The sequence below is a fragment of the Bradysia coprophila genome (genome assembly GCF_014529535.1).
Source record: "Bradysia coprophila strain Holo2 chromosome IV unlocalized genomic scaffold, BU_Bcop_v1 contig_144, whole genome shotgun sequence".
NCBI lineage: Eukaryota > Metazoa > Arthropoda > Insecta > Diptera > Sciaridae > Bradysia > Bradysia coprophila.
The window spans coordinates 1243242-1264263 of record NW_023503373.1 but is presented as its reverse complement, the minus strand read 5'-3'; the positions used below and the strand labels follow the sequence as shown (position 1 = coordinate 1264263).

The 21022-nt window shown below is 33.3% G+C and overlaps 2 protein-coding genes and 1 long non-coding RNA gene across 10 annotated transcripts in view; 1 reads left to right on the top strand and 2 right to left on the bottom strand.

The window, feature by feature from the left end:
- The first annotated feature begins 318 nt into the window (after nt 1–318).
- On the top strand, nt 319–986 carry LOC119071341 (dynein light chain roadblock-type 2-like). The gene is made up of 3 exons (XM_037176226.1): nt 319–424; nt 487–565; nt 685–986. Exons 1-3 carry the CDS (start codon nt 422–424, stop codon nt 894–896), a joined length of 294 nt encoding a protein of 97 aa, XP_037032121.1. The 5' UTR covers nt 319–421; the 3' UTR covers nt 897–986.
- A 140-nt stretch (nt 987–1126) lies between these two features.
- Nucleotides 1127–21022, bottom strand: part of LOC119071232 (KH domain-containing, RNA-binding, signal transduction-associated protein 3-like) — a 45904-nt gene continuing 26008 nt past the window's right edge. The window contains exons 2-8 of one of the 8 annotated variants that reach the window (XM_037176053.1): nt 9820–9944; nt 9019–9135; nt 8603–8916; nt 8468–8520; nt 8216–8416; nt 7585–7765; nt 1127–1431 (exon numbers count right to left, since the gene is read on the bottom strand). In XM_037176053.1, coding sequence (XP_037031948.1) covers nt 1371–1431; nt 7585–7765; nt 8216–8416; nt 8468–8520; nt 8603–8916; nt 9019–9135; nt 9820–9944 — 1052 coding nt within the window. In that variant the 3' untranslated portion in view covers nt 1127–1370. Of the gene's footprint in view, nt 1432–5848; nt 6786–7584; nt 7766–8215; nt 8521–8602; nt 8917–9018; nt 9136–9819; nt 9945–21022 lie in introns of those variants that run through there. The other 7 variants (XM_037176054.1, XM_037176055.1, XM_037176057.1 and 4 more) reach the window with 7 other exon arrangements.
- On the bottom strand, nt 11565–17945 carry LOC119071372. Its single transcript, XR_005086639.1, has 3 exons — nt 17699–17945; nt 14432–14436; nt 11565–11575 (listed from the first exon to the last, which is right to left on the bottom strand). It is a non-coding gene; the product is annotated as an uncharacterized LOC119071372 (long non-coding RNA).

The following is a 21022-nucleotide window of genomic DNA, read 5'->3' as shown; positions in this document are numbered from 1 at the left end:
CAATATTGAATTGAGACTGCCATGGGTCCAAAACTGTAAACATTAGGGAGGTCACGCAGATCGCCAAAAAAAAAATTCAACACATCGTCCCGGCGACGAGAATCGTCACACGATGTGAATTTTTGTATGAAATTCGCCATTTTTGTTCAACTGTGGTGTGTCACCCGCGTATCTGTATCTGCGTGATCTCCCCAAGGTTCACAGCCTTGCATGTGTCAACGTATAATTTTGAAATTTTCAAAAATGCGCGCCATAACATACTCACCACACCAACATTGGTATCGCGATACCACTAAAACCGCTGACTTTTGTGTTGAAGTTGTAATGTTTTGTTTGACGTTTTCTTCCATCATTATACAAGTAGTAAGCTCAAACAAGATTCCATTCTGTCACCGACACCAGACTTTTTAATTATTGTAGAATGGTAAGGTTGATCCCATTAATTATTTAGCGAGACTCGCATAACTATTCATAAAACCATTTTAGTCACAAGAAGTCGAAGAGACATTGAAACGAATAGCAGGACATAAAGGTGTCGTGGGAACAATAGTTGTTAATAATGAAGGTGAGTGATCTCATTGATTTTCATAATGGGTGTTGACGTTCATTCCGTATTGACTAAACACCTCATCGCTCCAAACTGCAGTCAAGAAAATTATCGAACAAACTTGTTTGCTCTTTCAGGGATTCCGGTGAAAAGTACTTTGGACAATACAACAACCGTTCAGTATGCAGGTCTGATGAGTCAATTGGCTGACAAGGCAAGAAGTGCCGTTCGTGATTTGGATCCAGGCAACGATTTAACGTTTCTGAGAGTTCGGTCGAAGAAGCATGAAATTATGGTGGCTCCGGATAAGGATTTCCTGTTGGTGGTCATTCAAAATCCGACCGACTAATATATGGATCGCTTTTCGAACGGTTGTTTGCTATGAAATTTTTCGTTTTCTTTTGGGTGCAGTAAATTAAAACTCAGTTATTTAAATCAATTTTCTGGATTTTATTTCAATAGGTTTCATAAATTATTCCAATCCGCAATTAACGATCGGGGTATAAATAGTGTTCGGTTGCAGTATAGGGATTATCGTAAATTTATTTCGTTCACAAAAGAAAAAACAAGAAGAAAAAATATGAAAAAAGTATTTTAGATCGAAATCAAATTTCGTATAACACACATTCAGTTACTTTCCTTTGTTAAAGACAAAAGTGTTGATTATTTTCGTATCACAGTTTGTTGGTCCATATATATTCATAATTTACCACGCACCATCTGAAGTAAAAATGTCTAATGCTGAGGAACTTGTCGGCTCCACAAATCGTCTACGTGTTGACCATTCATAAATTGTCTTATACTAACTGGAACTTGATGCAATTCAATGCGTTATGTATCTTGTGTATCCGTGCGGCTCCATGTGGTTCTTTGATTCCGGTAGCCTATTACCAGAAAGAATGAAAGAAAGAAAAATTATTGAAATGGAATGGAACAGAACGACGCGGAATAACAATGGAACTTCAAAAAGTTCACGGCAGCAAGTCTTGAAATACAAACGTTGCAATAGACTAATCCTTTTAATTAATACATACGAACGGCCCCAGATAGTAGTCCTTCCAAGTGTTTGTTGGAATTAAATGTACTCAAGTTCAAACCGAAAACATACACTTTTCTTCCAGAAATTTCTATAGTTACACGAACCGTACATGGTCCGTGGGGTGTCATTAGAAATGTAGTTGAGCAAATTCCAAATGGGGTTTGGACGAATCTACAGTGCTTCCAAACCCTTAAAGGCCATATTTGCCTCAAACGTACATGTAATTATCTTTCCACACGACCTTGAACGACCTCGAGAAATTTCCATATGAAAAGTGCATGTTTTCGGTTTTTGATCACCTACCACTAGCAACAAAAGCTTCAAACATTTTTTTTCGTTTTGGATTCTAGGGTCGAATATCTTTCTAGGCACATACCACTGCGGCAGATTTGGGTGGGCTGTTTTTGAAAATAATCCCTCAAAACGAAAATTAGTCGAATGATATTGCGGATCTAATGGGAAGTCAGTGTTGCAGCTTCTGATCAAAGTGTAAAATGGTTCGGTTAAGAATCAAGCGCGAAGTCAATGTTAACAAATACGGGAAAACACGAAGTTACAATTTTCTCTCGAGTTTTGTGTATTATTTCACCCTAAGATCGTCTAATATTATGAAATGAGCTCGGAAGTGAGCAATTTTCAATCTACATGCATTATGTAAAGTAATCTTAGCAATATTTCGAAGTTTCACAATAGTAAAACATAACAAGTGACCTGCGTAGCTCCAGTTTGTAAACAATTCTAAGGAGCTACTTTATATTGGGAATTTAAAAAGTGAATTTTTGTTCTACAATGCAGGGATCCCCAATAACGTTATTAGTAACCGAAATCATTTCGGTTACTCGAATAACGATATTCGATTACCCAAATGAATTCGGTTACTCAAATAACGTTATTCGAATATCGAAATGAATTCGGTTATTCGAATAACGTTATTCATAAAACCGAATAATTTCGGTTATACGAATAACGTTATTCAAAAATTCAGTTACATAGATTTCTTTTTTAAAAAATGAAATACGGAGCTAAAAAACGAAATTAATTTCAATAATCGAATAACGTTATTGAAATAACCGAATTCATTCTGTTTTTTGAATAACGTTATTCCGATAACCGAATTCATTCTGTTTTTTGAATAACGTTATTCCGATAACCGAATTAACTTTGGTATACAAATAACGTTATTCGAGTAACCGAATTCATTTCAGTTATCGAATAACGTTAATAATAACGTTATTCGATAACGAAAATGAATTCGGTTACTCGAATAACGTTATTCTTGTAACGAAATCGATTTCGGTTATAACGTTATGGATGCCTGCTACAATGTGTTCACCTTTAAAAAGCACAGTTGTAGATTGATCAGAGCTTTAAGAGTCATCGATGTTCCTAGTCAATTAAATTCTTCCCAGTCTGATATTTTGGAGTGAAATTTGAATTCGCTGAGTGGTTTTTACCAAAATATCATAACCTGGAACCACTTTGATCACTGGGAACATTGATGACTTTTAAAACTCTGATAAATCTAAAATATGTTCCAAACTAAAAATAAACCGACTGAACCAAACATACATTTTGTGTCAGCACAAATAATTGTGTTACAGTCTCGCAATTATAAGAAGTAACAATTACAATCCAACCGACGTTGTTTATTCCACATGCATTGCCAACGTTATGACATTTACGTATGTGGAATGAATAACGTCGGTTGGATTGTAATTGTGGAAAATGTAACTTCTTACATTTCTTCCACCATACAACGAAAAAACTGAACGAAATTCAAAAAATTTTGTCCTAACACAAATAGTTTGGGTTATCACAAAAATTGTCAACACAAAAATTTGCTACTTGCACGGAGAGAGTATGGTAAAATAATTATACACCCGGAAAAGTGGATACCGATATATTTTCTGATTTGACAGTTGTTTTGGTTTGAAATTATTTCCACAAATCTGGATTTTCATTTTCGGATGAACTCTAAAATATCGAATCTAGATCTTTATTTGTTAGACGAAATTTATGTGGAAACAATTTCCAATCACAACAACTCTCAAATGATGTCGGTATCCACTTTCCGTTATGATTTCCTTTTAAGGAATAAAAAAGGTTTCTGGTCTCGAAGATAACTTTCTCAATTTGATGACATTACAATCCTTGCAATCCTATATATGCATTACTTGCATGGTTAAGTTTAACGATGTAGTGATATACATGATAATGTTAACAACTAACTTGACTTGAATTGCGACCATTAGAGACGAATTGAAACGAAAACGTAAACGAATGCTAAAACCTTATTTTTGGCAAACGTAATCTTATGTGGTGAGGTATTAGGTAAGTCTTTGAAATGGAATCTGTTCATTGTGGGAAGAATGAAGTATTAAACGCTTTGAAACGATACAGAGAAGAAGAAACATATCAAAAAGATTGAGATAAATAGGAGACCTAAACGTACAAAAATGTGTAGAATATGCAACTTAAAAGTCTTAAATACATAAAAAAAAACTGCCACATCCAAGAATAACGAACAATAAACACTGCAACAATTTTACTGTAGTTCTGGTAAATGTCCTGTTTTCCTTTGAATTAGAACAACGGTTTTTTTTCTGTTGAACTCATTTAAAGGGATTATTTATTTTATTCTTGTTTATTCATAATTACATCATTATCCTTATTATGTTTTACCTTCTTTTTTTAAATTTATTTATTTAATTATTCAAGTATACAGAATATGTATTACATATGCGTTGTCGTTTATTTGATTTTAGATTTTACAAAATTATTTTTTTTACGCTTTACGCTTTGTGACATTCAAAGCTAGTAATTTATTTCATTTTAATATTTTAAAAATGTTTTACTCATAGAGCTTAAATGTTTCACACACATTGATTTGTTTTTTTTTTTTTGTTTTGTTTTTTACTTTTGGTTTGTTGATAAGAGAGCTGCTTTTCACTTACGGCCATAAACTGGCTCATTCTTTATGGTCAAAGATTATTTTTCAAGTTTGCAATATTTATCTTAATGCATGTTGAACGGTTTGTTTTTAGCAAATTAGAGATTTACCGCACAAGCCTGAGGCGAATTCTGGAATCGTATTCCCCAAAAAAATTAATATTTTACCACACGTTAGGAACACAATTTTTCCGCCGGACGACGCTAGTAAGCGACGAAGTCGCGGTTTATCAGCACTAGTTCAGAGTAAGTCTCAGAGAGTAAGGTTTCGCATCATGACTTTTGACTTTGGTTTCATCATCACTGCAATTATGCAAGTACTGCATTTGTGTTTGTCACCAAGTATTAAAATCTAGTTGTAATAGTCAGCCACTTATAAAGTCGTTTCAGCTGCTCTATTGTTTGTATTTCTGTACCAGAACGTCTATAGTTACATAGAAGAACATTGAATACGCGTTTTATGGATCTATTATGTCTTGTCTGTATAGACAGTACATATCAATACACAGAAATACAAACCACCTATTGAAAACAGTTCAACAAAGCTGAGTAAAATTTGCAAGTTATCCGATTGTATTAGCTCGATTTTACATAACATGTCGACAGTGCAGCCTGTGTGATATCAGTATCCTAGCAGCCAGCCAAACACAACTCTTCATGGAAACTTTCGGAATCCTCAATGAAAATACAGAAATTCTAGTGAACTAATATAAAGTGTAGTAGTATAAGGTGTAGAGAGAGTATAATGATGGTGAATGTAAATTTTTGAATTAGATAATTGTGTGTAAAAATAGTTAAAGATTTGATGTGTCATGGGTGAAGATAAAAAAAAAAAATCAATCTGTAACGTAGGGAAAGATGTGTAAAGATTTTCAATAGCTTATGCTAAATAAACGAATTATTATTATTATTATCAAAGGGCGATGGCATAAAACATATTTTTTGGATTTACAATATCTAAACTGGAAAACATTTGTTCTATTGCTTCAGTTCGTTGGGGGCTAACAGTGCCCTAACGGTGGTGGGCTTAGTATATCAGATGTTACAGATCGTAGATAGCCGTAATTAGTGTCAAAATTAAGGTCCTTCATACCAGACAAACCACATTGTCAACTTGCATTCATCATTTGACATTAGTTTTGGTTTTCTACGATGTGTTAACATATGTGACACCCTCGGTCAGACACTCGTAGCGCTCAAAAATAAATGGCGAAGAAGCATAGGCTTCCAGCTAAGTATTTCTGGTTGTTTATACATCTGCACAAATCTGCAAGGGACTATTCAATCAATACAAGCGTCATGCCCCTATGAGTCTCATTTGCACACAGGCTGTAGGTCGATTGGCATTTTTACTGCGTTTGTCAATAATTGGCAATATTAAACCGCGACGTGAATGTTTTGGATTTAAAGTAAATATGTCTTTATAGCGGAACATTACAAAGGACGGGTTGTTTTACTTCCCGTCCTAATGAGCACTTACACATTGCACGAATTCTGTTCTCATATTTTACAATCTCTTATCAACCTTTAAGAATATAATTTATTTATTTTTTCGAGCAATTTAAACAGACCTCACATCTAGCTCGATTTTAATTCATTTTTAGTTTTATATCATTCCATTTGGGAAAAAGATAATTTCAAATTTAAATTGGTTTCAATGTTTTCATATTTTCTTGATTAATTGAAGTTATTTTCTTTGTCATTTAATTGTTTTTAAAATAATTTGTCTGTTTATTGTTTCAGGTCAAAACGAAAAACAAAAATCGTCACATGCATTCGCATTATGTAAGAATTTTTTACTTCCATTGATCGAATGTTTTATGGTTGATCGTAAAATTTGTATCAATTAACTTTTGTTCACATCATATAAATCAAATTAATTTCGAATGATTTTTGTTTTGGTACAGCGGGTCAATAAAATTGAATATTATTTTTGGATTTGTCTGTTTGGTGATTTCATATCATATTTATAACGCCACCTTTTTATGTAAATTTGTTTTTAATTAGAATATTTAAGTTTCAGTTACAGATTTAATTAAGTTTAATTTGCACAAAGAAACTAATCATTAACTTCAACTCTTCTAATTGAAGTTTGGTTTTTTGTTTAAAGAACAAATAACTATTTCTTGTTTTACTCCATTTATACAAATAGTTCAAGTCCATTTGAGTTTTATCCGTATATCCACCATTTATGTTATTATGATTATGAACGTTGTGTTTAGCGTTTACGTTTAACATTTTTAGTATTTTCTGTAGAGGAAAATTTTTCATTTTAAATTGGTTTAAATTTTAATTGCGGTTGGTTTGCTAATTAATTTTAACACAAAGAAGATATCTATGCATCATCACAACGGAAAACAATTACGAATTGTAGGAGCGAAAAAGGATTTTAAAATTGCGAAATGAATTTGCATAAATAAACACAAGAGCCAAAAGGAACGTCTAGCAATTGCTCATTAGGATTACCTCATATTCAAACGTGAACAAGAAAACATGAGACAAGCAAATTTCACCTTTGTTAAAGCGAGCAATTAATTTGTCCAAAAAAAAAATCTCATCTTTAATGCGACAAATTTAGTCAGTATCCATCAACGGTTGATAAATTAAGAGAGATACCGAATGACGTAATTTCATGGACATATGTAATCGTTCGGGGGAGAATTCTAATTGAATCACCGAACAAAATTACGACCCACAAAAAAAATCAGACCAAGAAAATATTCAGCATTGATTATGTGAGCTGCTACATATTCAACGAAGGATAGAAGGGTTTAAATTGACTTTCTGAACGCATTATCAATCATGTTGGGATTAAGAGAGTAAATCCACTTTGTGAGCTCCATGTAATTGCTGATGGATTCATATCAGCGACGAAAGGCGAATCGGTCTCATTCAAACGAAAAGTTTCGAGGAAAATTTTTTTCCCTTCAAATTTAATAAAATGCATAGTATTAATGCCATTGTTAATAAGAATGATGCAAAGAAATCTCTTCGTAAACATTTTTCGAATTGGTTATCAAAAGAGGAATATAGAAAATGTTTTATTTACTTTGATGGTCGTGTGTACGGTGAGCTACGGTAGCGACTGTCACGACTGTGACTATGTCCACTATGTCCGCTAGCATGTGAATGCTTTGAACTGCTAGTCTCTTCATGTCGACTAGATGAAGGATATCCACTACTGGAACCCTTCCACGATGAACGACTGGTTGCTCCAGATGATGTTTTAACTACAATTTTTAGCAAGAAATTTTTAGTTTTTTATTTCATTCGACGACATTTCCAGATTTTATTTGGGATTCCCTTTTTTTAAAGTGTTTTTAAATCACTGCTGGTTGAATGAGAACGTTTATGTTTGTCTATTGAATTTTCGTTTTGTTGAATTCGTTTTTAGAACCGATTAACGATGGTGATTTTAGTTTTCTCATTTTTAAATGTGTTATGATTAATGTACGAGTTTAAAATTGTTATCAAAAAATTCAGTTAAATTGCCAAATTAATTTTAAAGTTTGAATAATGTCGGGGTTTTATATCTCCATTGCTTTGTTATATATTTAAAAAGTTCGCGCCAAATGATTTTATTTTAAAAAAATTTATAAAAATATTTTCTTATTTATTACTCACACAACCTGTAAATGTCCCACAACCAAAATAAATTACCAAAATATGTGTCCACTTACCTGGATATGCAGTCGCTTCGCGATGATAGTAGTCACGTCGATATTCAGTTGGCTCGTAATCTTGCACTTCATAGCGAGATGATCGTGATGTCGGTGCAACCGGCGGATAGTACGCATCGTAATGAGCAGCTGGTGGCGGTGCTTCATAAATCGGTTCCTCGTAACCACCGTAAGATTCTTCCATAGCATTGCGAGCACGATCTAGAATCGATAAGATTTTTTGTTTGGCAGGCATAACTGTGCGAGACGAACCTGATGTCGGTGATCGTGGTGGTGGGCCGGATGTGGCGACGCGTGGCGGATATCTGTTGTACATCGATAGAGAAAAATGAAATTAATTTCAATTCTTTAACTGTGAAATGAATAAGATCATTAGTTTCTATTTACCCATATGATGGATAGGCAGCTCGAGGTGGATGAGTGGACACTGTCCGATGCTTGGGAATATACGGCTTGTATGGATTTATGGGTTCTGTGTCGGGTATTTCGGCCTGAATCGTTCCATCAGCAATCATTTCACGCATTTGCTCTTGTCGAATACAGTCATTACTGTCGGGAATCAAATATTTCCGAACTTCGGCTAGTGCGTATGCTGCTCTCGCATGAGCTTCAGCTGGTGGAGCTAATGCCGATATTTCAACGTGTAAATCGTCGTTCAAGTGAGCATACTTAGGGTCCAGTGATGCTCTCAACTCTTCTTCCTATTGTTTCCCAAAAAAAAACATTCGACAACAACACCAGAAAAAACACGATACCATCAATACAATTGAAAATCGGTATCGGAAAAAGAAAACGTTTCGTACCTTTTTTCTATCTTTCATTGAACCTCGACCCAGAACGGCCATTTTGCACATTGTCTCCTCTTGCAATCGTTTCATTGAATTTCCCTTCGGTCCAAGTAATTTCCCAACAAAGTTAAACTATTTGATATCGAAAAAAGAAAATTGTGTTAGAGAGATAACATGGTTTCAATAACTATGATGGTGTGTACATATAAACCACCTAAAACCAATAATAGATAAAACCATCATGTAATCACAGAATCATGCAAGCATACATTGGGTTATTGTAAGAGCGAAATTTGTCGGTTTTGTTGGTGGATTTTACGGAAATATTTGTGCACGTATGTATACTTAAACCCTCTTATAAAATGTAAGGTTAATGTAAACGTACACAGTGTACTGATCCACTGTGGCATTTTCTATACAATGGTTATGGGGATAAAAATAAAAGAAATGCCACCCAATGGAATGTATCCACCATTTGATTAAAATAAAGTTTTATAAAGATGAACAAAACTGTTAACCGTACGAGAACCGATTGCACCTAACGCGAAAAACAAATAAATATTATTTCTCGTTACAATCGTCTCTTACCCATTTCCTTATTTTTTATAAAGTGAACAGTTTCGCCTCGGTATTACAAACTTTTTATCCGAAAGTAAAGAACAAAAAAAAACTTTAAAATTCAATTCACGTTTCTTTCCAATATCTAAACCCTCAAAGCTATGCTTTCAATACATTCGTCGCTTCAATAAAATAGAAGCACAAAAAACTGAACAAGCAAAACTTATTTTTATTGTTTTCCGTTCAATACTCACTTACCTTTGGGTGTTCCTTAACTGGAACAAGAACTTTAACAGTGACACGAATTTGCTTTTCACGATAAATGTCCACATATTTCTGGTCTCGTTGTGGAATACGTCCACACTGTTGTACTTTTGTCATTTCTGCAAGATAAAACGAACATATTTTTTTGTTAAAATTAAATACAAATTTAACACTAAGTTAACGGGTGCAAGATGAAATTGCAATAATGTAATTGATGGACGACATGAAAACGAAACACTAATAATTCCCTACCACAGTGGTACTTGAATTTGTGGAGAGAATATTGAAGACATTATCAAGCATCTCAGTCATTTAAACTTTTTCAATTAATTTACGTACTTCCTACGTGTTTGTGTCGTTGTTACAATTTCTGTATGCAAATGTCGTATTGCTTTCATAAACTATTTCTAATTCCGAAACAAATTGCGAAACACTGAGCATACTCTTTAAGTACTGTAAGCAACTATGTATTCGCATTGTAATGGAGATTCAACTTCAGAATATTACAATGTAAACTCGCTCCGCAGAATTTAAGTTGTTAACAGTTATGGTTTACCATTTGCCATATTGTTCGTGTGCACTTTACCGTATATTGTTTTTACTACACATGTGCATTTTATAAAATGCAACACACTGAATTAGTATGGTAAGTAATTTACCTCTTGCAAAGCAACATATTAGCAAATGTATTCATCTGCAAGTGATGAAGTTTCAAGATGAAACGATTTTTGTTATAATAATTAAGTGAATGTGTTACGTGGTGAGAACTCTAAAATATTGCAAATGCAAATTTGATTTTCCGTAAATGTTTTTGTAAAGAAAGATAAATATCATTTCCACGACGATGCTTTCAAACACAATGCATTTCAATGAATACCGAATCATACGAAGGAATATTTTAAGTCAAACTCAAAATTTCCACAAAACATTTTGATCTATTCGTATGGGTTAAAGTGAAATATTTCGATCGAAAATGTCCTTATCTGTTTACATTACACATGAATGTAATGTATACACACGAAGCGTCAAAAAAGTTATATGAATGGCTATAGAAAGCAAATGCTAAAGCTAAAGAGTAAACACATTAGGTGAATCAGAAGAAAAAAAACTCATATGTCTCTTGGGAAATTCTTTTCAATTTTCTACTACACCAGAAAACAAGCCAATAACGAGAAAGTGAAGAAAAAAAGATAAATCACGAATTGCAAAAGCAAAAGAAAAGTTAAATCAATAGAAATCGAACGAAAACATATCAAGCCAAAAGTTCTATGATTAAGTCTTTATCTTTGTTTCTTAGTAATTTGAACGTTATGGGACCTCGGTAAGTAATAGGTAAAAGTTTGAAATTTTTATTTTACTTTAGCTTTATTAATCCAATTTTGTAAGTTAAAAAAAAAAAACAGCAATTCTCGACGTCAAGTTTTTATTTTAAAGATACCTATGGGTCGGTCTTTATCGACTTGCTGTAAAAGTTTAAAAAATTTCGTGATATGAATGTATATAATCCATACGAGAGCGTTGAATATCTAGATAAATGTTCTGACTGAGTTTTTCTTCAAAGTTAATGAACTTTATTTTTTAGCTAATCTGCTTAAAGTAAAGCAATATTTTACTATTATGTGCAACATTTTCTCTAGCGCACTATTAAATAAAGAAGAATTTTCAGTGCCGTACGTAGCACTTGGGGCTTATAAGTTTCATTTTTCGTTTAAAATGTTTTTTCATATAATCGGGGAGTAAGAAGAAAACCCTTCCCTTTGTTCAGTAATACCAAAACCAAAAGGTCTGTGCGTTCTTCCGTAAGGTAAATTTGTATTTTTTTTTTAACTTTACTTCTATTTCTTCTACTTGGCACTTTTGCTTCTGACTATCGTTAACTGTCGCACAGAGACTAAACGAACGTTCAGATCACACTTTTTCGGTTCGACTTCAGATGGTCGTTTTCTCGGTTTTCATCAACGCACTTCAAGCAAAAGTGCTTCACTCATTCTTGAAGTGCGTTGTTTTCAAGGGTCGTGTGGAAATGGAATGTGTTTAATGGAAAAGTGTATTAAAACAATGAAACGACCAGCTGTTGCAGGAGCATAAAAGTGTTGAGCTGAATCTTCCTGTAACTTAATATCGAAAATTCGCATTAGGTGGATTAGGTGGAAACCAATTGGAAGGCTCGAAAATATGTCATTTTCCAGAAGTTTCCAATTCGACCATAGCATGAACCGAATAAGACTGAAGTAGAAAACCAAAGGCAAAGTTGTACGAATTGTATATAAGTCGATGATGACTAAAAGTGAATAGACCGTGTGCGATTTTGAGAAAAAAGTTTCATATTTCAATAAAAAGAAGATTTACCATGAAAACCATTGAAAAAAATATTTATTTATTTATGGAAATTATTGAAAATATTGTTGCCATCCCACTTATTAGAATCTTAGTGAGAATCCAATTAGAATGAATTAGAATGGTTCGGATATCCTTTTAGTTTCATTCAAATTACAGCTTTTAAAGTGAGATATAAAATCAAGCAGACATTTTTCAGATATTCTGTTTACACTTTTGTTCTACAGAATAATAATCTAAATCAATTAAAAATAAATTATTTATACTGCACACGGTCTATCATTGTTGGAGAATTGTTTTAATTATATTGGTTTAAATGTTACTTTATCTTATAAAGCATGGAAATGGGAAAGTATGATAAATTTGTATCGATTTTTGTGAGGGCTTTTCTACTACTTGTACTTTTTGCAGAAGTCTTGCTGAAGGTTTTATATCACACGTTAGCTTCACGCACGCACTAGATGTTTGTACGGGACTTCCGTTGCAGCGTCTGCTACGTTCTCAACTGATTTTTTTTGCCATTTTCAATATATCGAAAGCAACGTAATATTATAAAATGTAACGGAATAATTCATGTGTTGTATCGTATGTGACTATACATATATGTGATGTAAGGTAATACATAAATTGCATCAATCATTCTGACTTTATATTATCTCTCACTTGCTTTAAAATCGACCAACGACAAAAGAAAGTAAGTTACGACTCTACGATATAATATAGATTTAAAGACGGCACAGAGTAAACATCTTCCACAAAAAATTATATTACTTCTTTTAAAAGGAAAACATAAAAACTTTTAAATAATTTAAGCAAATTGGTTATCAAAAGTTTTAATGCATTTTCTTTTCTGGTATAATGTTTGACTTTTGGCTTTGCGTGGAAAAAATGAGTTACCTTTCCTTTAAAGAATCGGAACTTTTCGGAATTAATTTTATTCAGCAAAATATGGTTTTTAAAGTTTTATTTTATTTCAGTTTTTTTCCTCTCCCAAACATTATCATTCTCTATACGGAATAAGAGCAATGCGGTTTTGAATTGTGGTTGACTTTTTCGAAAACTTTTTTAATGATGTTTATTAATGCCATTTCAAAGAGAAAAGAAAAACATTTTTCATAATTGCAAAATAATCTTCGATTCTTCGAAACCAACCCGTTAGCTTACAATAACGATGCCAAAGTTTACACATGAGCTCATTCACAGAAGTAAAACAAAAAAAAAAAATACGAGAAAACCGAACGCAAACATAGAAAATGTCGGTAAAGCTTTTTTCCATTAACTTTTCAATTTCAACTCGCATAACAATACATAATTTATACGTTACCTCCATGTACTCATTTAATTACCAAACGACATGTTTCCACTTAAAAAAATACAACGACCCAATGTGAGCACAATTTCTGCATTACATTTTTAACCTTTATCACGTTGGTTTACTTATAAATTAAAAAGGGAGCAAATGGATGTTTTCTGAAAAAATATTTAAATGCAAATTTGAGGTTGTCTCCGGCTACATCATGCATCTGCTTTGTTCGTACTAAATTTGCATATGAGGGTAACGATTTCTTGATGGTGTACCTTGTCGTTGTGATAATATTCTACAAAGTAAACATCTCTGAATATAGATAGAGAAAGTAAGTCCATGACTAGAATTAATAACTACTCTACGTACGGTATTTGGTCGATATTCAATAAATTTTTTGTCGACAGAGGAAGTATTAAGACTTTCGATAAAGAATTTATTTACTTGGCTGTGCATTGATATAAGAAAGGCTGAACGGCAACAAGGCATCGCTTTTTCACAACTAACTTTTTTTTGTTATTTTGTTAGTACTGTTTGCATAGAGGGATAATAGGTACAGAGTTGCTTTTTATTTTCGAGCACAGATTGAAAACAAACAAGTAACTTTCTCACAGAAAAACGAATTGATGCAGTTGAATTCCCCAGAAAATAAAACTAAAAGTTGTCTTCTCGATGTTAACATGAAATTTATATCGCTTCAACTCAACCTGGAACGTAAGATGTATACACTCTCTATCGAATAACAAAACAATAAAAGTGTGCTCAACATTTCACCTGTGTAAACCTACATTCGGAAAAAGAAGAACGAGAGAAAAAAAAATATGGCAAAAGAATCAAAATTTAAATGTAATAAATAATTCAGAACAATGTTGTACCAACAGAAATGCATTATGCACTGTGACGTGTACACAGCGTAACAATATCACGTCCTTTACGAGAAAATCTAATTTACGTTTCTTCTTGCACAAAGTCTTAGAAAAGGAAATACAACAGCATCATATCACAAGCAACAGCATACAGCTGTAAGACTTTCTGCGCAAAAAAAAACAACAACATACATCACATGATGGATATTGTATTGTGAGTTTATTTTGTATATGTGTGAGGCACACGAATTTGTTCCCTTTGTCATAAGACTTCAAATATTTCGTGCTGTAAAAATCTAATCAAAGAATGTAAACATCACAAGACACACCGTCGTCCCCCAGTTCATAAAATACCACATTTTGTTGAAAATGGAACGAAATACCTTTCAACATCAAGTCAAATAGTCACAACGTGTACCACAGACTCCACTGAATTAAGACTTTCATATAGAATGGTGTCACTGTTATCACTTTCATTCCGATTGCATTTTAACATTCTTTCTTGTGTCGGTGACGGTATAGTTAAAAAAAAGTCTCTACAAGAAATTTCAGACGCATTATTGCCAGCTATGAACTTATGGGGAGAGATGGTGTTAAACAAAAAGGAAGTCGTTTCAAGTTGAGTTAAAAGATGAAAAAGTTAGATCAGACCAAAGTCATCACAATTGATTATCCTCCTCCTAACAATGTTAGGCTAACATAATATTCAAAATTCGCAAAGATAGCTCAACAGAAACTATATTTCGTAACAAAGTTTGTGAAGAATTTCTATTAGTTTGTTTCCCATTAATTTAAATTTTAATTTATTTTCGAAAACTATATTTCTAACCGCTCGCTAAGAAAAGGAATTGAGGAGATATAAAATGTCTTAAGGGCTATAAAATATGGATGCTTCGAACAAAGCATTTTACATATAATTTGATTAATACCATTCCATGCGATTCTACGGTATTCGAGAAAACTGTTAAATAAAAGTAGACAAATTATACAATTGTTGGGATACGGAATTAATATTTAATAGTGAAACGCTCTTTGTTTGCTGTACACAATTATCATGAAGACGAAGCGCTATTGTAACAAGCACTGGATAATTATTTCCAGTACGAATTTCTCAAAACAAAACACATTAAGCATTTCTGCCCGGTTCCGTCGTAAAACCTCTATTATACCTAAAAATGTTTATAAAATGAAATGATAAACAGGGAAACACAAACACACACAGTTCCATCCATTGAAGATGTCAAACGGAAAGGATCATTATCGTTTCACTATTAAATTTTTATGGGATTCTGGGTGGATTATTCTTTGTTCATGTATTATGGATGAAGATTATATGGGAATAAAAATAAAAGACAATAAAAAGGGCATACATTTTCTCCAGTTAAGACAATATATTATAATCTTACGCTGTTCTCTTCATATATGTAAACGGAAGTAATATGAAACGAATGGAGAGTACGATGGATTTTTTGTATTTATGAGAAATAAGTCATTTCGCCACGAAATTTTTATGTTATGGTTAAGAAGAAATTGAATTTAATATGAATTTATGGGAATATGAAACGAATAATAAAATGCTCAGTGCGGGAATCATTACAATTTTATTTGATTATTATAATTATCAAAATTTACTCTTATTGAAATTGGAAATTAGATGGTTATATTGAATTGGCATAACCGAATATAGCATTTGTAATTAACATTTCCGACAACCATACTGTGGTGCTTTAATTACACAAATTTAATCAATTAGTCAATTGGAAATATAACGTTGAATTATGGTAATTATTCCTTAAAATTTAATTTTTATTTCCAAACTAATTTGTCGATAAATCTTGGTAATTGTGAAGGCATAAATTGGGATAAATTTATTTGCAAAATCTTTTTGAGCTAGGCTACAATCTGCGTCTGAAAAATACCTTTCATGTGTTCCACAAGTATTAATATATTGAACTCGCCTACAAATTGATACATCGCTTCAAGCGCACTCGTACTCAAAACTCCGCCCGGTGATAGTTTTTTTGTCAGTTATCTGGGTGAAGTTAGGAACTTAATGTGGTCAGCTATTTGTTAGTGAAGCGAATGTATTAGTAAATCTATATTTTACTTCTTTTTTCATGATTTTGTCCCTAACATTAACACATAAGCAAAATCGTTTAACTTCTGATTTTAACGAGGATTTTAAGTTTATCGAGACGAGAAGTTAAATTTGTCAGCCTTGAATGATTACTTCCGACGGAAATACACCTATTAGTTACCTACATATGCTCATCTCCGTGAAGTATCAACCAACTTTAAACATACCAACTTTTTTATAGTCGTGACAAAGATTTTTGCGAGTTTTGCCAAAAAAAGTTGGTAGGTTTAAACCTACCAACTTTTTTTTCCAAACCTACCAACTATTTGTCAAATGTACCAATTTTTTTGCCCAACCTACCAAGTTTTCAGCCTTGCAAAGTTGGGTAGCTTTGGCAAAAAGTTGGTAGGTGCGATGCTGATGAATTCTGTAGGGACGAACTTATCTCCTTTACGTTACATTTCGAAAAAGGATGAATTCCCTAGGAACGGCCTGAACGCCTTTACGGCGAGAAGAATTACACAGACTAGTTATTAGACGTTGCGAGAGAAAAACAATTAACTCCTAAGTTACCGACACCGTGTTAAGACGCTTTTTGCCAAAATTGTCGTCACAACGACCGGACTATAATCAGAAGTTGGTAAGTTTAAGTTGGTCGATACTTCAAAGCCATCATATGCTCCGGTTTTTTTTAGGGTAAAGACATAATATTTTCCACAGCTGAGAAATAACTAAGTTTCAACGAAAATGCGAAAATGGAAGCAGAAAAATTCGAAGGTTATGAACCAACTTCGTTTCCCCACTCGAAAGCTGTGCTCCTCGGGGAGAAAGACGCCAATTCCAATTAGTTGATAATCGACATTTAAAGGATTTTTTCTTTTAGAAACGATAAAGGTACAACCATGCAGTTATTGAATGTGTTACCAAGGTTGCACTAGCGTCGCTAGTCATTAGCGACGCTATTAGCGTCGCTACTAGCGCCGCTAATAGCGACGCTAAATTTCAAAATTTGTCGCTACTAGCGTTAGCGCTCGTTAGAATGTCATTAGCGAAAAATTTTCCTCTGATCGCTAATCACTTCGCTAATGAAAAATAGAACTTTCTAGGAATTGAACAATTTAACATTGAATTATTAGAATAGACCCTTTAAGTTGAAAAAAAGACTAGATGGTCTGGAGGGATGAATTGACAGCTGACAGCTGTAATCGGTTCGGTTTTGATTACTTTCGTTCACTTTAATTGAATAAAATGTGAAAAGTGAACGAAAGTGATCAAAAGCGAACCGATCACAGATGACCTTCTGCATGTCAGATGACCGTTTATTGAAAAGTCATCCTGAAATTGGTCATTTATCCATAAAATACAATACAGTTATACGCAGTAGTGCCGCTCCTGAAAGGCTTCCCAATTTTTCGAAATTCGTTCAGAGAACCGATCGCTGTCAATTAAGAAATGAGAGCTTTGCAGATTCGTAATCATAAAATCTAATAAATTTTCCTCAAAAAATGATTGAACAATGTTCAATCAAAGTTCATCAAAAACAATAATTAAAAAATTATTGAGATTTCATCATGTTCAGCATGATCAAAAATAAGTTTAGCGACGCTAACATTTTTCGAAATTAGCGTTAGCGTTAGCGTCGCTAATAAAAATCGTTAGCGATCGCAACCTTGTGTATCACTTTCTTTGTTCAAAGTTTCGCCTAGTGTTTTACAAAATCTCTTACTTCATTCGTTTGTAAATGCGATTTACTATATGGCGAATCGGTCAAAGAACATGGCTTTATGGTGATAAGCCGTTCCTCAAAGGTTAAATCAATGCTCAATAGCAAATTAGTTAGGGATCATTCATAGCTTACGTAAAGTTTTAAAATACCCCCTAAATGGGGGGACTCAGATTTACCGTCATAGAGTCAATCTGTTAAAATGTGTATTTCCCGAGTTATTTAGGATTTAATTTTGATGACAGCACTGAAAAATCGTTACGTAATTTATGAATCATCCCTTAATGGTTATACCAGAACAATTGCTAATTTTTATCGGTAACTTTATCTATACCTATTTACTGCATTAACGCCTTTATTTGTTGATAAATAATTCATAGATTCTCGGCTACAAAAAAATCGATGCATAAGAAAAACTTTGCAAATTAACCTCTTGGTGATATCTCTACTACTCACACCCCCGGGATCGATAAAGTTATATAAGGAATGAATAATTACCAACAAAGTTATTTGTCAAACAAATATCTTGTAGAGGTTGCCGTGTAAAATGTAACTAATTGGGAAAAATAACTATAACTATAACCATAGTAGTGAAGAGCGTGTATTTTTTGTAGAGAGTAGGAAAGCTTTTAAGTTTAATAGAATTTGAAAATCAATCTCAGATTTCTATTGTAACACAAGAATGTGCTAAGCACCAAAGAACGAAGTCGATGTATTGCAGTCACAGTTCATAAACATTAGAAAATATTTTGTTAAAAATATTTTCGATTCAAATATTTCTTCAATAGCGATTATCTAAAATTACTTTTTTGTATTACCAAAATAAAAGAGAATAGGCGTCACACGTATATCCCAGAACCCAGAGTAATCTTTTACTAACAAAGGCTATCTTTCCAGTTAATATTTTTTTTTACAATCCACTTTTCCGTTCTTAATAGCACCGACAATATTTATGATCTTGTTTACACATGTAATCCGTGAGACCGCTCAGTTCAGCACTGAAGTCTATATATCGTTATTACGGAATACAAATACGCCATAAAGTTTACATTATCTCCCCTAGGTCCCAAGATTAAAATTGAATTTATTTTGTGCTTTGTCAAAAGAATGTGTATTTGTTTAGAATGTTCGGCTGATGTTATATAAATACCCTCATATTTTCAAGGGTCACACACCATCATATTACGTTGGAGTTGTTCTTTAACCATTTTAGTAAAGGAAAAAAAAGCGAACGAACGAACAGCGAAGATTTTTTTCTTCTTTATCACAATGCTTTTAAAGATTGCTGTGAGACAATATGCTACCACTGCTCGTCATCATATTTTTTTTTCCTCCGTGGTGAACCTATTTATTCCGAAAATCTATCTGTTTTCATTGCTTTTATTATTGTTCATTTTTTTGTTTGTTTTATGTGAAAGTGACAATTTCTAATATGTGGGGTGGGTAAGAGGATACTGTTTTTTTTGCTTCATCTTTTTATTTTGATTTAATGGAAATGGAAAAATGAGATAAAAACGATTTGTCTGTTTTGATTTTTTCGATTCCCTGGCGTGATAAATTGCCAGTAAATGCCAAGTTATTGTCACATGAATATTTGTCAGGCAAAAACGGAATAAAACCAAAAAAAAAAAAAATTGTCGTAAAATTACGCAAGTTTATCTACCCGCAGGAATGACATCAATTATTTAAAATAAAATATATATTTCCATCCACCACAGAAAAAAGTTATGTTCTTTATCCATCATCTTTGTTATTAACCATTGAACCATATCGAAAGTCATTAAACATTTTTCGTTTGTATACAAAAAATTTTGTAAAATAATTTTTCCCTCTAATACTCACCAACAAAAGATGAGAGCATATTGTTTATGTTTATGTTTATTTATTTAACGATCAGGAACGTACAGGCTATCGCCCAATTATACAATGATCGAGAGAGCATAATTAAAAAAAATAAATTAACATCAGAAAAAAGTTCAAATAAATACAAAGGAGAAAATACAAAGAAAAAATTTCAAAAATACAGGATAAAAATCCCATCACTAGAGGCATCAGTCACTCTCTAGAACTGATACGCACTCTTTACAGCCGCCTTGAATTGATTAAACGGCAAATTGAAAATATCCAGACTCTTGAAATAGACATTGTGATGGTTCTGCATACGGTGGAGTGGAGAGTTAAGTTGAATATTCGACGCGGGTGTTGGTAGGTAGAATAGGTAATGAGCATTCTGACGGGTGAATCGTTGCGGTTGAGATACACACAGCCGTGACGATAGATTAGTTTCGATTTTACCATGAACGATCTTATACAAAACCATTTCATCCAACTCCAGTCTCCGAGTTTCAAGTGATTTCATTTTTAACCGTTTGAGTCTTGTCGGATAGTCTTGTTTAGGCCAGTTGAACTTATAATATAGCATTCGTGTAAATTTCCGTTGGACTCTTTCTATTTGCTCACAGTATTTATGATAATATGGATTCCAGACAGTGCTGCAGTACTCCAGCCTACTGCGTACATAAGCATAGTAGAGCTTGATGAGACTCTCTGGTCGCTTAAATTGCTGCGTAGACCGGAACAAAAACCCAGTTAGTTGATAGCATTTCTTTGTGGTCTCATATATATGATCGTTGAAACTGTGCTTGCTGTTGAGTCTGACACCCAGATCCATTTTGGATGATTTCTTTTCAATCTTGTTGTCATCGACGTAGTAGTGATAATCAATTGGTTGAGGTTTGCAGGTTACCGACAGCACGGAACATTTTTTCGGGTTAAGGCTCAACTCATTTTCGACACACCACAATGAGAAGGACGATATGTCAGATTGTAAGCAAACACCGTCAGCTGCATTTTCGATCTTACGGAATAATTTGTTATCATCGGCAAATAAC

Excerpts from the sequence above, each read along its gene's own strand:
- LOC119071341 (XM_037176226.1), top strand. Across the intron at positions 566-684 it reads AATAGTTGTTAATAATGAAG|GGATTCCGGTGAAAAGTACT; the intron begins GTGAGTGATCTC and ends TTGCTCTTTCAG.